The 15,202-nt window shown below is 32.4% G+C and overlaps 1 protein-coding gene across 1 annotated transcript in view; it reads right to left on the bottom strand.

Annotated features, from left to right (window-relative positions):
• LOC143242467 (stromal interaction molecule homolog) overlaps positions 1 to 15,202 on the bottom strand; it is a 57,007-nt gene continuing 41,805 nt past the window's right edge. The window contains 7 exon segments of the mRNA XM_076485885.1: positions 1 to 966; positions 3,939 to 4,284; positions 4,783 to 4,965; positions 5,357 to 5,446; positions 6,971 to 7,137; positions 11,646 to 11,745; positions 14,539 to 14,776. Coding sequence (XP_076342000.1) covers positions 570 to 966; positions 3,939 to 4,284; positions 4,783 to 4,965; positions 5,357 to 5,446; positions 6,971 to 7,137; positions 11,646 to 11,745; positions 14,539 to 14,776 — 1,521 coding nt within the window. The 3' untranslated portion in view covers positions 1 to 569.

Genomic DNA, 15,202 nt, shown 5'->3' with positions numbered 1-15,202 from the left:
TACAAATGTTAAATCTTTATTTGAATCCAACCATATAAAAAGAATTATTTTACATCAAAACAAGGTGTGCACAAAGTCTAAACTAATGACAAGGCATATATTTTGCATCAAATTGTTTAATGGTTTGGGGCTGAAGAGAAGATATAATATAAACATATAAACAACCTGTTTCTCTTCCATTTTCTCTCTCTCTCTCTCTCTTTCTGTCTTATTAACAGTCCAATATAAGCCATAAAAAAGAAGCAACATGGATTTTCAAAGGCCTTTTCTAATATCTACAGTCCAGAGTGTAGTAAACTAGAAAGATTTGATTGTCAATGTATGAAATAAACATCATCTCTGGTGTTATATATCACACTTTTCTACCAGATGTAACACACAGTTTGTCACTAAACACGTAAAGGAAAAAGACTGGGACATATTAAAGCATCCAGTATATAATAATACCTAAAATGAAAATTGATAGCAAGGAAACTTTTGGCTGACTAAAATGTCTCTGGATGACATGAATGTTAAACTTTTTACATTTAAAAGATTTTTTCATTAAATAGCAAACTAGACAGAAGTTTTTACGAGGCTTTGGATTTTTTCTTTATCAGTTCAGTTAAAAAGGACTTCTTTCGCCTCCCTTTTCTTTCATTTTCTTCCGTAGTTGAATTAGAATCTGTGGAGTTTTCTTCATCCAATATGGTAGCACTTGTTACTTTTTTGATCAAGGCTCCAGACTTTTTTCGTCTGCTGAGAGAACCTTGGTTGTCTCCATCATTAACATGATGTGGCATGAAGTTTGCAGGAAGCGTATTATGTTGACGTCCATTTATACCAGTTTCAGAAAGAGCAAATCTGTTTAAGACACAGGGAGCCTCTTGTGAAGAAACTAAGTGTGTGTCCTGACTGAAACTTTTAACCATCTTTCTTGGCATTTTAATCTCTGGAGTTAAAGGAAATAGTTGGATGTCTCGTTGGCTAAAATTGAAAAAGTGAAATTACACTTCAAAGAAAGATATTAATACGACATTTAACTTTTCATTCCAAGTATTATACAAAACAGTAGTTCAATACATTTTAGCAATCTAATTTCATTCCAAGTATTATACACAGGCATGCCAATGACATTTATGAAAAAAAGAGGAAAAGGTATATAGCCTGGCGCCAGAGGCACCACAGCACGGCGCAGCCGTGCCTGACTAGGGGTCGGGGCATGCCTTCCCCGGGAAATTTTAAAAAAATGGATGCTATTTGGTGTGATTTGATGCAATCTGGGACTTAATTTCTTTATGTTTTTTGACATTGCAATGTTGGAAAAGTACACAATATATATCATATAATATAACAAAAGAAAATTAAAAGACTAAATCAAACTAATAAAAGCTACAACTTTCATTTACAGTTTTTAGCAGATTGATTTATTCTTTTAATTTGCATTCATTTTTTAGAAGATATATCAAAATATCTAAAATTAACAAATAAAATAAAAAGTAAATAAATGAAATTTAAGATTGTTTATTTGTTATTTATTCAGTTTAATTTTTTTCTAAATCAAAATATATTAGTAATATGAGTTAATAAAGCCAAAATAACTCAGTAAATATTTCAAATACAAATCATTTCATTATTATCCTTTTTGTCATCAATAACATCATCATCATCAACTACTGGTATGCTGCCAATTAAATGTTTTACAGTCATTGCCAATAACTACTTCTCTGCTGCATATATTCCATACAATTTTCAAACCACATAAAATTACTCTTTTGACTAATCATGACTACCTACAGTTCAAATTGTTCAATTATGCAATCTTGTCATTATACTACTGGTACCTTAATGTCAGTGAATTTTCCATTCTTTCACAAATTGACAATACAAACTAAAACAGCATATGAAGGAAAGCTATGACATTGCTTAAAAATTCAACTACTGATATGGTTCAATATTAAACTACTGATATCAGTGATATGCCTCAGAAATAAAATTTTGTACAGTCACTGACATCAACAACTACTGCTCTGCTGCATGTATTCCATTAAAATTTCAAATTACTTAAAATTACTCTACATGACTACCTACAGTAAAACTTGTTCATCTATACAATCTTGTCAGTAAATTACTGGTACCTCAATATCAGTATATTTTTCATTCTTTCACAATACAAACTGAAACAGCAAATCAAGGAAAGCTTTGACATTGCTTCAAAATAAAATTAATGATATGCTTTAAAATAAACTACTGGCAATGTATGCTGCAGATAATAATAAAATGTTTCTCAGTCACTGATATCAACTTCTGCTCTGCTGCATAAATTACAGTCAAATTTCAAATCACTTAATTTCCTTTAATCAATCTTGGCTATTTTCCTCTTTTTCGAGACAAGGGTTTCCAGTGCTCTCTTCCAAGCTTTTTTTCTCTCCTTCTCTTAATGGGCAGCTCTCTGTGCCTCTGCAGCTTTCTGGACTTTTTCTTTAGCCAAGGTGGCTGGGCCAGATTTCACAGAACCATAGGCCTCAAGCCTTTTTGCCCTTTTCTTCTGATTCTCCCTCAGCTTTGAGGTATACTTTGAAGCTGCTGATCTAATGTCCTTACACATTCTCTTGTCTACAGGATCAAAATGAACATCTTTCCTTTTAAACATTTCAATCGCTGTTGTTTCTTTGGAGCGTAGAGAACATTTTATCGTCTGGTATGCACACGATACCAGACCACGAGGCCTGCAACGAGACGAAACGAGACTGCCTCCAAGATGGCAGTCAGATTTTTTTCTGCAATAAACATTGAAAAAATACGATTTCTCCTCAAAAACCACCTACCCAGCCCCCAAATCGCTCATATTTTCTCTTCGAATTTACACGAATCTCGTGGGTGATCGTTGGCCATTTGAAAACCCCGGAAATCCGCGTTTCAGCGGAAGAATAGCACGCATGTATACAAAACATTAGTTCAATACATTTTAGCAATTTCTTAAATTCATGGCAATGAAATACACCTTAGATGCTTTAAAGTAACAATAAATTGAAATCTAATAAACTTGGACATAGGTGCAGTTGTTTACCTTAAAACTTTAATAAAATATTGCAACCACAATTATAATGTTCTTTTAAAATCAGTTTCTCATAGTTTATTTTTATCTACAGTTTCTCTAACTGCTCATTAAATGATGGTTTTTCTAATATAATGTGTTCTGTAGCATGCATTTTGGGTTTTATTTCCTATAAGCATGAAAATACCAAACCTTCAACAGTGATTTTGTACAATATTATCTAGGTGTAATTAATTCATTTTAAAATTTAGTTCAACAGAAATAAAATTCAAAGGAATTCAATATCTTACTTCTCCATTTGCATTCAATTTCTTTGTGACCTCTTGACAGGTCAATGCATTAAATTGATGTTTATATTAACAAATTGATATTTAATATAATACTGATTTTATTCTGTGTATCTTCACAAACCTTGGACACATTTTAGTAAATGTGAAAAGTCTGAAACACAAGAAAAGTAGAATTTAATAAAATTAATTTTACTTAACATTTATCTGTGAATTTTATGAATTACTGATTCTGGATGGTCTGAGTGCAAGGTGATTTTCATGTTAAAATGTGTAATTGAAAATGTAGATATGTCATGTGATAGATAAGTGAAAAATTAAAACTAATCAAAATATTCTATTTTGAAATTAAAGCACAGATAATATGAAACTTTGAATTATATATTTAATTATTATCTCAAGTTTATTGAGATACATTCATAACAAGGTTCCTTAACAAAATGTTTGAGGTAGCTCTAAAATATAAAGTTGTGACATGCATACTTTTAATCTATTCTATTAATGTGATAAATTAAATAAACATCAGATTCCATAATCTATGAAGGTCTTGAATGAAAACTGCCAAATGGTGTTACTTTACAGAATGATAAAACATACTCCAAGCATCACATTACCTTTCCTCTACCATAAATTGTGAATTTCCACCCTCAATAGACATTGAACATGGAGCCAACGACAAAGCTATACTGCCATCTAATGATTCAACATCTTCCTCGTAGCCCTTCTCATCTTCCTCGTGTTCCGATGAGGAATCTTGCTGGTGGAATGAAGTATTAGGAAAATTGGTAGCTGACGTACTTTCAGTTTTTAAAGACAGAGAACTAGGTCCAGATCTACTGAGCTCGGAGGCTGCTGCTGTGATGGCTAGTAAAGAAGGCACAGTAACTATGCTCTCCTTTCGTCCATCAGGCCCTAACAGAAGTCGTGGAAAAGCTGTAATTGGGCATGCAGAAATAGACCCTAAGTAGGATAAAAACAAACTTCGTAAAATAATGTATAGTTTGTACTACAATTTCTTTTCTAGTGCTTTGAAAATGATACCACTTGTCGTCAAAACACCTTCATTCCAGACATTTGAAATTCAAATCAATAAAATTTTACTAATTTCAAGATAAACAAGGAATACTGACAAATAAATTGTCAAAGTATTTCACTGTAGGTAACATGAGGAAAATATATCATTAAATACATTTTACCTTTTGAATGCATCTCAAAATTATGATTTTATCAATGCTGTGGACACAAGTGCATCAATCTCCGAGAGTATAGTAAGTCTGCTCGACAGTCAAAGCAAACAAATAGAAATACATGGTTAATTATTAAATACAAAATGAAAGGTATCAACTAGACAATTTCTTTCCTTTTACATTTGTTCCCTCTGATATGTTTCTACAGCTTATTGTTCATTTGAATACATTTTTACTCGAATTTTTCATGAATATTTGTAAAAGTTCTCACCCTTTCTATGCATTACAGTTGGTTGAAGTTTTGTTGCCTGACTAGCAAGGCAAGGGCTGCTATGTTGAGTGTTAAGAGCACCAGTAGAATGATCAAGCATACCATGCTCGCCCTCGCCACATACAGCAAATCGGGGTACAGGGACAAGAAAAGTGGAGACAGAGCTGTGCACTAGATAATGAACTACATGAAGCCGGAAAAACAGTTGAGATCTCCAAACAGTTAGTATATCAACAGAATGAGAAATCAAAAGAAAATTAGTTAAAAGAAATTAATTAAGCTTGTAGCATGTTAAAAAATATGTGTTAAAAAGTGGAATAGCATTATCATTATGAGGAATTTGTAAGAGTTAACGTGTTAAAAAAAAGCTGATAAAAAGTTAGAAAAGTGTTATATAGAGTTACCTCATCTTAGGGAATGATAAATATAAAAATAACATAAAGGCTAAATGTCAACACCAAAAGTGTAGAAGGTTTTAAACATGATTCCCTAAACAAATTTTGATCAAAGCTTGGACATTATTTAACTTTGAGGGAAGAAACACTTGCTAAGTATACATAAAAATAATACTAACCTGCTCCACCAAGACCACCACTACCATAAACAGAGGGACTACTATCTTCTAACAAAGTTGCTTCACTCCCACTACGGGGTAAACTTCCTTCTACAGATAAAAACACCAATCTAAGTATTACTGTCTTGTCTCTCACAAGATAAATATAAAAAATGATTACTATTGGTAAGAAAGAACATAGTTTTGAGTACGTGATGTTTACTCTTTGCCATCCTTACCCGAGGGGTGTCGTGCAAAGAAAATTTATATTCTGATAACAATGAGCAATGTTTTTAAAAAATGTAGTTTTTACTGTAATATTTATAGATAAGTGGTGTCTTGTAAACGTGATTTTATCTTTAATATCTATGACTTTTTTCTGAAATAGTGTTAAGAGAATGGTGTACTGTGAATATTATTTTTACTTGAACATCTTTACATGACTGACTGACATCTTGTAAGCAATTTTTACTTTAACATTAAGATAGGCAAGATAGGCAGTTTCATCAGTAATTCTTGTTAAACTACCACAGGCAGAAAAGCAACTCTCTCTCTGCAATCCTGTTTGTAATAATGTCAGCAGAAAAAGCACAGACATGTATATGAAGTCTGTTCAAAAATACGCGGACTGTTTGAATTGCGAGGCTCCAGTTGGTTCCAGGGGAATCCGCTTGGTGTTGCTAGGTTCACACAGATCAACTGATTACGACGCCATTTCCCGATTGCAGATATCTTAATTTGTGTATTAGCTACATGGTTTTAAGTGAAGTGCGATTTTTTCATTTGGCTGATTTCAGAATGAATGACCTGAAGGAGCAACGACTTGCTGTGAAATTTTGTGTTAAACTTGGAAAATCTGCAACTGAAATTTTTGCTATGCTTAACACGGCTTACGGTGATGTTGCTATGAAGCGTACGGCATGCTTCAAGTGGCATGAACGTTTTAAGAATGGTCGACAGTCCATTGAAGATGATGAGCGTCCTGGACGTCCTTCCACGTCAACTGACGACCCACACGTCGACAAAATCAACACCCTGGTGCGAGCAAATCGACGTCTGACTGTCAGGGAGCTTGCTGAAGAGTTTGGGATATCAGTTGGATCTTGTTACGAGATTTTGACCAAAAAATTGAAGATGCACCACGTTGCTGCGAAATTTGTGCCTCAGAACTCGTGAGTTTTTGACCAAACATTTGATCACTGTTCTTCCCCACCCCCCTACTCACCTGACCTTGCTCCTTGCGATTTTTTCTTGTTCCCCAAACTCAAAAGACCATTGAAAGGAAGAAGATTTGAGACGATTCCCGAGATTAAGGCAAATGCGACAAAGGAGCTGGAGGACATTACAAAAGAAGCGTACCAGGACTGTTTCAACAAGTGGAAACACTGTTGGGATAAGTGTGTGCGTTGGGGAGGTGAGTACTTTGAAGGGGTCCCAGACCTGTAACTTCTAAATAAAGTACATTTTGTTTTATGACGTCAGTCCGCATATTTTTTGAACAGCCCTCGTATTACTAGACCACAGCCAGATTTTCCTTTGAGAATTTTGTGAATGCTTATCCAAATCTTTAATGGATTAATTAAAGAAGTATAGTTAAACTGAAAACAACATTTCAAATCATATAACATGTTCTACCTGTAGAATACGCTTGCCCCAAGCTGCTACTAGATGTACCTTGTAGCAACAACTGTAAGTGTCTTAATCCAGGATTATATACAATAGGAAAGTTACATAGTAGTTCAATCTGTCTCCAACGATGTAACCGTTCTTGAAGGTCTTGTGTTACTTCAGAGAGAGCCGATCTTTAACAGAACAAAGGAGGTTAGAATAAGTAAAACACCAACATTCATGTATAATAAAATCCAATTTTCAAATGCAATGTTGCTCATGAATCAAGGCCATGTGAAATAATGGTTTTGTGATTTTCTTTTCACACTTGAAAAATATTTCTACAGATTGTCTGGAATAAGTTACAGAGTATCATTTAGAAAAGTATATACTATTATGGCATTAGAAAAAATATTATGCAGAATTAGATTACATTAATAGACAATATAATGATGTATCAGATATTAATAAAAAATAATAAGCTACAATTTTTACAATTCTGTTGAAGCATTATTGCTAAAATAAAAAAAATGTATTAATGTTACAAACTACTTGGTAAAGCAATATAATGCTTTGGTGTTTTCACTTGAATCTCTGTAGGTCAATAGAATAACAATGTTCTGTAAAGACCCTCAACCAATTAACCCTTTCTCTACAACTGCACAGCTCCAAAAATTTCCTTTTTACTAAAGAAAAATGATGCTGAATAACTTAGATAAGTTTACTAAATGGATAAAAATGGTTGCCCCTTTGAAACTGTTATACTTCTTTCAGTTCTAACAAACAAAAGCAAAGGGCAGTAATAAATACAGTACCTGATTTTAGTTCATAACATTGTTAAGGCCAATGCTAACTTCTCACACAGTTTTGCCCAAATTTCCATTTTAAACTTATAATGTGCATAAATTTCTGTTTTCAAATAACTATTAATAAACAATATTGTTAGAAATTCTATACATCAATGTTGCTGTAACAACAGAGAATGGATTGTTGTATTTCTAAAAATAAATTGTTCAGTTATGTTGTCTACAATCTTTCTTAACACTTTGTTTGTTGTACCAGTTACCCAAATTTGACTTCAAAAAAGAAGATGAAAAGTTGCCCAACACATTAAAGAATGTTGACTTGGTATTAGTTTTTCTCATTAGCAAATCTTTATTTTTTTTTTCTTTTTATATAAATTATTCATAACTTTTAGTTTGTCCACTGGGCACCCACACATTTCAACTCTATATAAATGCTCTATTTGTATGACAGTTGGTGTGGGCAGCTTACATGGATATCCCAATAACTACCAAACCCAAAGATGTATGGATTATTATTATTTCTTTTACCAGTATACTTTCATGCCCTGATTCCAAGATTAAAAACTGGTTTACCTCTTTCATTTTTAAGTAAGAAACTGGCCCCAAATTTAGGATCTTTCACTATTAACTATACATGGAAAAGTCATACTCTCCTTGCAAATAAGCCAGTTTGACCCATCAAGGGAAGCCTTTGTGTTTGTTGTGCAAGATAAAAGTTTGAATTATCACTCCACTGCATTACTTTTATGTATAATTTGAAAAGTATGTCATTGTCACTAAGTTTCATCACAAAACATCGATAAAAAAGTAAGTCAAATTTAAACCTTTAACTTATACATCAAAACACATACTACTGACTTACTTGCAAGGATAGATGGGTATTTTCACATTCATGCTTATTGATGAATGTTTCCAGCATTAGGAGCCAATTTGGAGGAATGGTTTTTTTGGATTCAAATTTAGGGCATAAAATGCATCACTGAAATAATAATCCAGGTATTTTGTATTGTGGCAGTTGTTGAGGTGTTAGTTTAACACTGTTACAGCAAGACTGTAATATAACTGTTTTGTGTTTTACTGGATGAAGATCTAAATATCCAATTCTTTGTTTTTTTTGTAACACTGAAATCCAAAACATCACCAGTTTGTTTCCTCATCTTAAGTCTACATATATTTCTTATACATATCAAACTCAACAAAACTATGAGGTTTCATAAGCAATGAAAATTCTTTGGATTTCTGAAGATCAGAAAGGAGCCATAACCATTTGAGTTTGAGAGAAACAAATTACAGATTTTATGATGATTCATGCAATTGCAACGAACTATCACTACCACCATTTCACCAAACAGTTTAAAATTTCTCGATTTAAATAGTATGTTTTTTAATTTTGTGCAAAGCTACATGAGGGCTATTTGTGCTGGCTGTCTCTAATTTAGCAATGCAAGATAAGATGGAAGACAGCTAGTCATCACCACCCACTACAAATTTGGGGCTACTCATTTACCAATAAATAGTGGAATTGACCATCGCATTATAAGGCCCCCACAGCTGAAAGGATGAGCATGTTTGGTATGACAGGAATTTGAACCCGCAACCCTCATATTACGAGTCGAGTGCCCTAACCACCTGACCATGCTGAGGCTCTCATTTAACACTCCTACGAAAAGACGTTTCTAGTCCTGATTTCTCCAAGCCCGTTCCACTGGCTGTGGTTTCGCTAGATAGTAGATAGGGACAGTGGGAATCTTGTTAATCCATTCATTAATGGATTTAAATGGCAATTTCATTTAAATACAAAATTATTAGCCTAATATTAATAACCTTTCAAGTTGCTCTGGGGCCTATTAGGCCCCACTTTTCGTAGGAGTGTTAAACGACCCCAATCTGACAATATTCCATTTGCCGATTACAACTTCTAAACAGTCATAATGTGTATCCTAAAGCTTTTTCTATTATAAGTAACTTAGCTTTAACCACTAAGCTTGAAAAGCAATAACTAAACATGTATTTGAAGATAAATCTTTATGGAATGCTGGTATCTTTTGTGATTTTGACTACAAATAATTATAAAAATATATCATTCTTTACACTGAGAACACGAGTAACAATAATCTATCTACAAAAATATTTCAGTTTAATTCAGTAGCTTTTTCAGTGATTTAATAGAAGAAGCATCAGATTGTTCACGTTGAATATTAAATCATTACGATACGACTTACGATAGACATTATCCATTTTGTATATATTTTAGACATTTAAATGTATACACTTTTATTTTATCAGTTCTTTTCAGTAAAGAGCAACAAAGAATAAAGATTTTGATGATATAACATGATTTTTCCCAAATCACGTTTTCACCTCCAGCCACTTACTGTTCACTGAGAGTGATTTGCTGATTTACAACAGACTAATGGTAGAAATGTACATATACCAATTTATAATTACATCTATCATACAGAACAGAGTGTTACACACATACTCTTACTGCTTCACAGAAAAAATATTGGCAAAATCATGTAATTTTGAAAATTCTAACAAACTTAGAGGTTGCTCTAATAAGTATCCTTAACAAAGCAATATCAATATATTCTTAAACAATGATTTAGTAAACATTATTTACAGAAGAATATCAGAGAGAACTTCATGATTGATTGCATGCTAGACACTAATGATGGAACACAAACTTAACCAATTACACATTGACTTCTACTAATAACAATAGAGTGCATCTCAGTTCTTTACTGATTGTTACTGACGTAAAGAACACCAGAGTAAACCATTGTATTTTGTTCATTGTTACCGACCCCACACTGTTAATATACACAATCTAGTCTTAACTGAAACAAAGTGTTAGTTTTTGTGTATTCTGTAAATTGTATTGTAACCTTTCTTTAATGTTATTGTCTAGAATATCCACTAGACATTACATTACTTATCACAGTATAGGGATTTAGGATTACGCTACACCTTCTAAGCTGACCAAACCTTGCGAGATATTATTGGGATTACAGCCAAAAATAATTAAAGGCAAGGGTATTCAACTGGTAAAATAATACATTGTAAGTTATAATGTATACTGAATTACCTTTACTTATTAATGGGTTAATGTTCAGTCATCTATGCAGTTAGCTTGCTTTGAACAAATGAATAAAAGTTAGTTATAAAATTCAAAACACCAGACTGTTAATGTGAACTTACTTTTAACACCCAGTCTTCAAGTCAATAAGGTCAAATTTGGAGGACTGGATGGGCTACAGAGGGGTGTCATGGTTTCTGATATTCAAGTTAGAACCCATATATTGTAGTCCAATAAAGGGACACGATCTGTTAAACTAAAAAAAAACTCACTTTACTGCCAAACGAACTTGCCTCTTAATAATGTTCAGCCACAAAGATGCAGAGTTTAAGGGGTTGGCTGGACTTCTTGAACAAGATAGTACAAGTTTTCACAATTAAGGCAGGTATCACCCTTAATCACCTTACAGCAAAAAGTACACTTTGTTGACCCTCCCTCAGCCCTGCAAAGTGCTTATAATACAGTTTTATAAAGCTGTAAAACCAGATATTGTGTTGTCTAACATGTCAAACTCCTACCAAGGGAAGGAAGGGGATATTGGTTTTACTTTCTCACGGCCCAGAAACATGCTAATTTGGCCACATTGCTGGGCAGTTCAGATCCTAGATGTTACAATCTGAATTTTTGAAAGTTACATGAAACAAGAGCACCAGAAAGTTTTGGTGAGGGATGAACACAAACATGTCTCCCCAACTCACACAGTGGGTGCTGAACATACTTTGAATGATTTTGTTTATCTACATCAACAATGGAACAGTTATTAAACTATCCAGAATCTTTAACCACAAAATACCAAACACTGTTAATGTAAACTTACTTTGCTTGAAGAATCTTGTTATCTACATCATCAATGGAACTTCCATGAGCAATCCTGAATGTTCCCATAAAATTTGATCTTTTCTTTCTCAGTTTTCACACTGGTCAATGTACAAGAAAATACAAAACTGAAACCTACAGTTACAGTGCAACTTACGTATTCTTTTAAAAAGAATAAATACCTTAAAACAGGTAAACTTTAGTAAATACAAAAATATTTTGACTAAATGAGTTATTTCACATATCTAATATTTAACTTATTTTTCAACTTGAAATTTTGTCCTAGTTTTAAATGAAGTAAAATATAATTTCAACTTCAAAGATGTTTGACTATTTTCTTTTGTTGACTGACAAAAGTATGCTCATTGTGGATGATGGTTACAAATCCATTTAAAGTATTGTATAAATGAGGAAAATAAAATACCTCCAATTCTTAAAACAAAAATGAAGGCTATTACTTTAATTTTTAATATAGTTAATGTTTCAACATATTTTCTAATTTTTCTGATTAAAAAGTGTAAAAAATTTATGTTCAGATATACAAAAAGAACATTTAATTCACATTATATTTACATTTGATAAAACCTGTTTAGATTGTTTATTTATTTTGAATTTCATGCAAAGCTACATGAGAGCTATCTGTGCTAGCTGTCCCTAATTTAGCAATGTAAGACTAGATGGAGGGCAGCTAGTCATCATCACCCACCGCTAACTTTTGGGCTACTCTTTTACCAACGAAGAGTGGGATTGACCGTAACATTATAACGCTCCCACGGCTGAAAGAACGAGCATGTTTGGTGCGACCAGGATTTGAACCCGCGACTCTCGGTTTACGAATCGAACGCCTTATCAAGCTTGGTAATGCCGGGCCAAATCAGTAGCATAACACATATTACATTGGAGGAAAGTATTTCCGTGTTTTTTGTATATAAAAAAGTTAGATTCATTGCCATATACATGTATTTATAAACCTGATAGAGAACTTATTTTATATTGGTTTCAATTTTACGATGAGTTCATGAAAAGTTGTGTACTTTTTTTCAGTAGTTAAACATGCACGAAGAAAACGGAAAATTTATGCGTTACTACAAAACCTCTCGTCCGTTATCAGCCAGTAAGCATTTTATTAATGTATTAAGAAAATTAAAGGAAAAAATACAACTTATTTTCCAATATATATCTTTTAGTTTTGGTCTCGGCAAAAAATAAAAGAAAAAGACATCACGAAGTGTGAAAAGACATCATCTATGTGTAATAATACAAAATAGTAGGAGCATTTTAGGAGTTCAATATAATTTCTAATATTCTTATGTGAGATTAGCGAATTGGTGGTTAACATTGATGGATGGTCCTATATCTGAAGTCATCTATAAAACCTCGGATTCATTTTATAATCCCATATTGTACTCTAAGATTTCTTTTTAATGCAGCGTATTTTGTTTAACTTTAATGCGTTTTGTTTTGGCTTAAAATTTATGGTTATAATATATATATATATATATATACATAAACCTACAATTTTCCGTCCTACCTACTACAAACACTCTTGAATTCAATCTAGGAACACAAATCGATTTGATTAGCTTCTGTATTTCGTCTTTGATTAAGAACTTGTGTTAAAATGCATAGAAATAAATGCGATAGACTTTTTTTAATGCTACATTTTCATTTTTTCAATAAAATTGTTGAGTGGTAACTACGTTTCATCTTCTAAAATAAACTTTTGTTACAGAAACTAAAAGTAACCAATTATTTAATTCTTAGAAGAATTCTTAGACACTCGGATTACAAGCTGAGTGTCTTGACCACCTGGCTGTACTGGGCCTAACTTGTTTAGAAGAAAAATACAGTTAATACTATTAAACAGTAATTTTTACAGCAACTTTTAGTTAACAATTTCTTTTAGATTAAGACAAGATATCACACACAATATAAAAAAAATATTTTCTAATTTTTCATGCTCTGAAAATGTTGTAAAAGTTCAGAAAATAATATGGGTAGTGAAAAGTAACTTGCTTACAACACAATCACTAAAAACAATTATGCCTTTTTTTTTTTTGTAAATAATTGGATAGAACAATTAAAGGACTTTGATTTGGTAGGCTTAAACAAAGAATATCCAACCAAACCCTTAAGAATTTATAACCTTCATGGACACAGTTCAGTAAGATATTCAAGATAAATGAAATACCAAAACAATTATTTTCCACTTTTTAAGACATATTTTTTCATACTGTTTCTCGTATTCCACTCATAAAAACACACTTTTTTCCCAGGTTAATTTTTACTAAATGTATTCAACTGATATAAAAGCCTATTGTTTTGATTAAAACAAATGCTAATTTTAATATCACTAAATAATAAACATAACAAAAATGAAACAATTATACTGTTACAAGTAATAAAGTTTCTACAAATCTGGAATAACACACTCTTCTACTTTCAAGCAGAAGTGTTCTAATCCAAGTTTCCATGCTGAAATATACAAGTATGAATGCCAAGCTGATACAGATTTTATAATGATTGTGGCAAATAAAGATTCAGATACTTGTTTGTTCACCCTCTAAAATCAGCTTTAATGAAGTGTACAAAATGTACCAAAACAGACAGAGCTGAGCACTAAACCAACAGAAATCTAACTAAAAATATTAACAAAGGAATGCTAAAAGTTAATGCACAAGAAGAATTGTATTATTCGTGACACATTTATTATTTATGTAGCAATGCAAAGTTTTCCATTTGTCTATATAATGGCAACTCTTCCCACTCCAACACACACATACAACCTGAAAAAAACCTAGTAGAAAATAATGTAGGATTGATTGCTGAATGTCTACTAATCTGTTTTAGTTGCTTATAAAATTCCAGGATCTGTTGAATTCTGAAAATAAAACTAACCCCTTCTTTGGCAGCAGCTAACTGTTGTTCAGCCGCAATTTTCTTGGCACTATAATGCCTTAGTTCAAGTTCATGAGTTAGTTGTAGCCAGTGTTGGAGAGCTGGGGGAGGAACCCAAGCTCTCGTTTCCATGGCCTTCTCTGCCCTCCTGAGCTCTTCCCGTACATGTTCCAGCTCTTCTTCCAACTGCTGCATTCTGCTTATATCTTCATTATCACCATCATACCCTTGTTTCTACAAATAAATTAATATTTTAAAAATAAAACAACAGTTGCTTTTATTTCTGATAACCAAATAAATGTATAATCCAATTTTGCAAATACAAACTATACACTCTTATACTTATTTAATTACGACATATACAGTTAGACTATATTTAATTCTGTGACAATGGTGACAACTTGAAGTCTAAAGAACTTTACCATAGTCATAAACAATTCTATGAAAAACAACTTAAATCAAATAACAATAGAGATTAGATAATATTAAATCAAAAATATTTCTAAGGCTAATTAGCCCCAACTCATTACCAAGTATTTGTTTATGTATTAATTATTACTTTAAGGACTTTTCTTCACGTGTCTATGAAGGTTTTAATTGCTAACAATATTGAAAAAAAACAACAAAAAAGAATGAAACTGTGCAGGTTTTAATTTACTT

The sequence above is a fragment of the Tachypleus tridentatus genome, chromosome 2 (genome assembly GCF_004210375.1).
Source record: "Tachypleus tridentatus isolate NWPU-2018 chromosome 2, ASM421037v1, whole genome shotgun sequence".
Lineage (NCBI taxonomy): Eukaryota > Metazoa > Arthropoda > Merostomata > Xiphosura > Limulidae > Tachypleus > Tachypleus tridentatus.
Note: the sequence above shows the minus strand (reverse complement) of the source record. Positions and strands in the feature narration are given on the sequence as shown.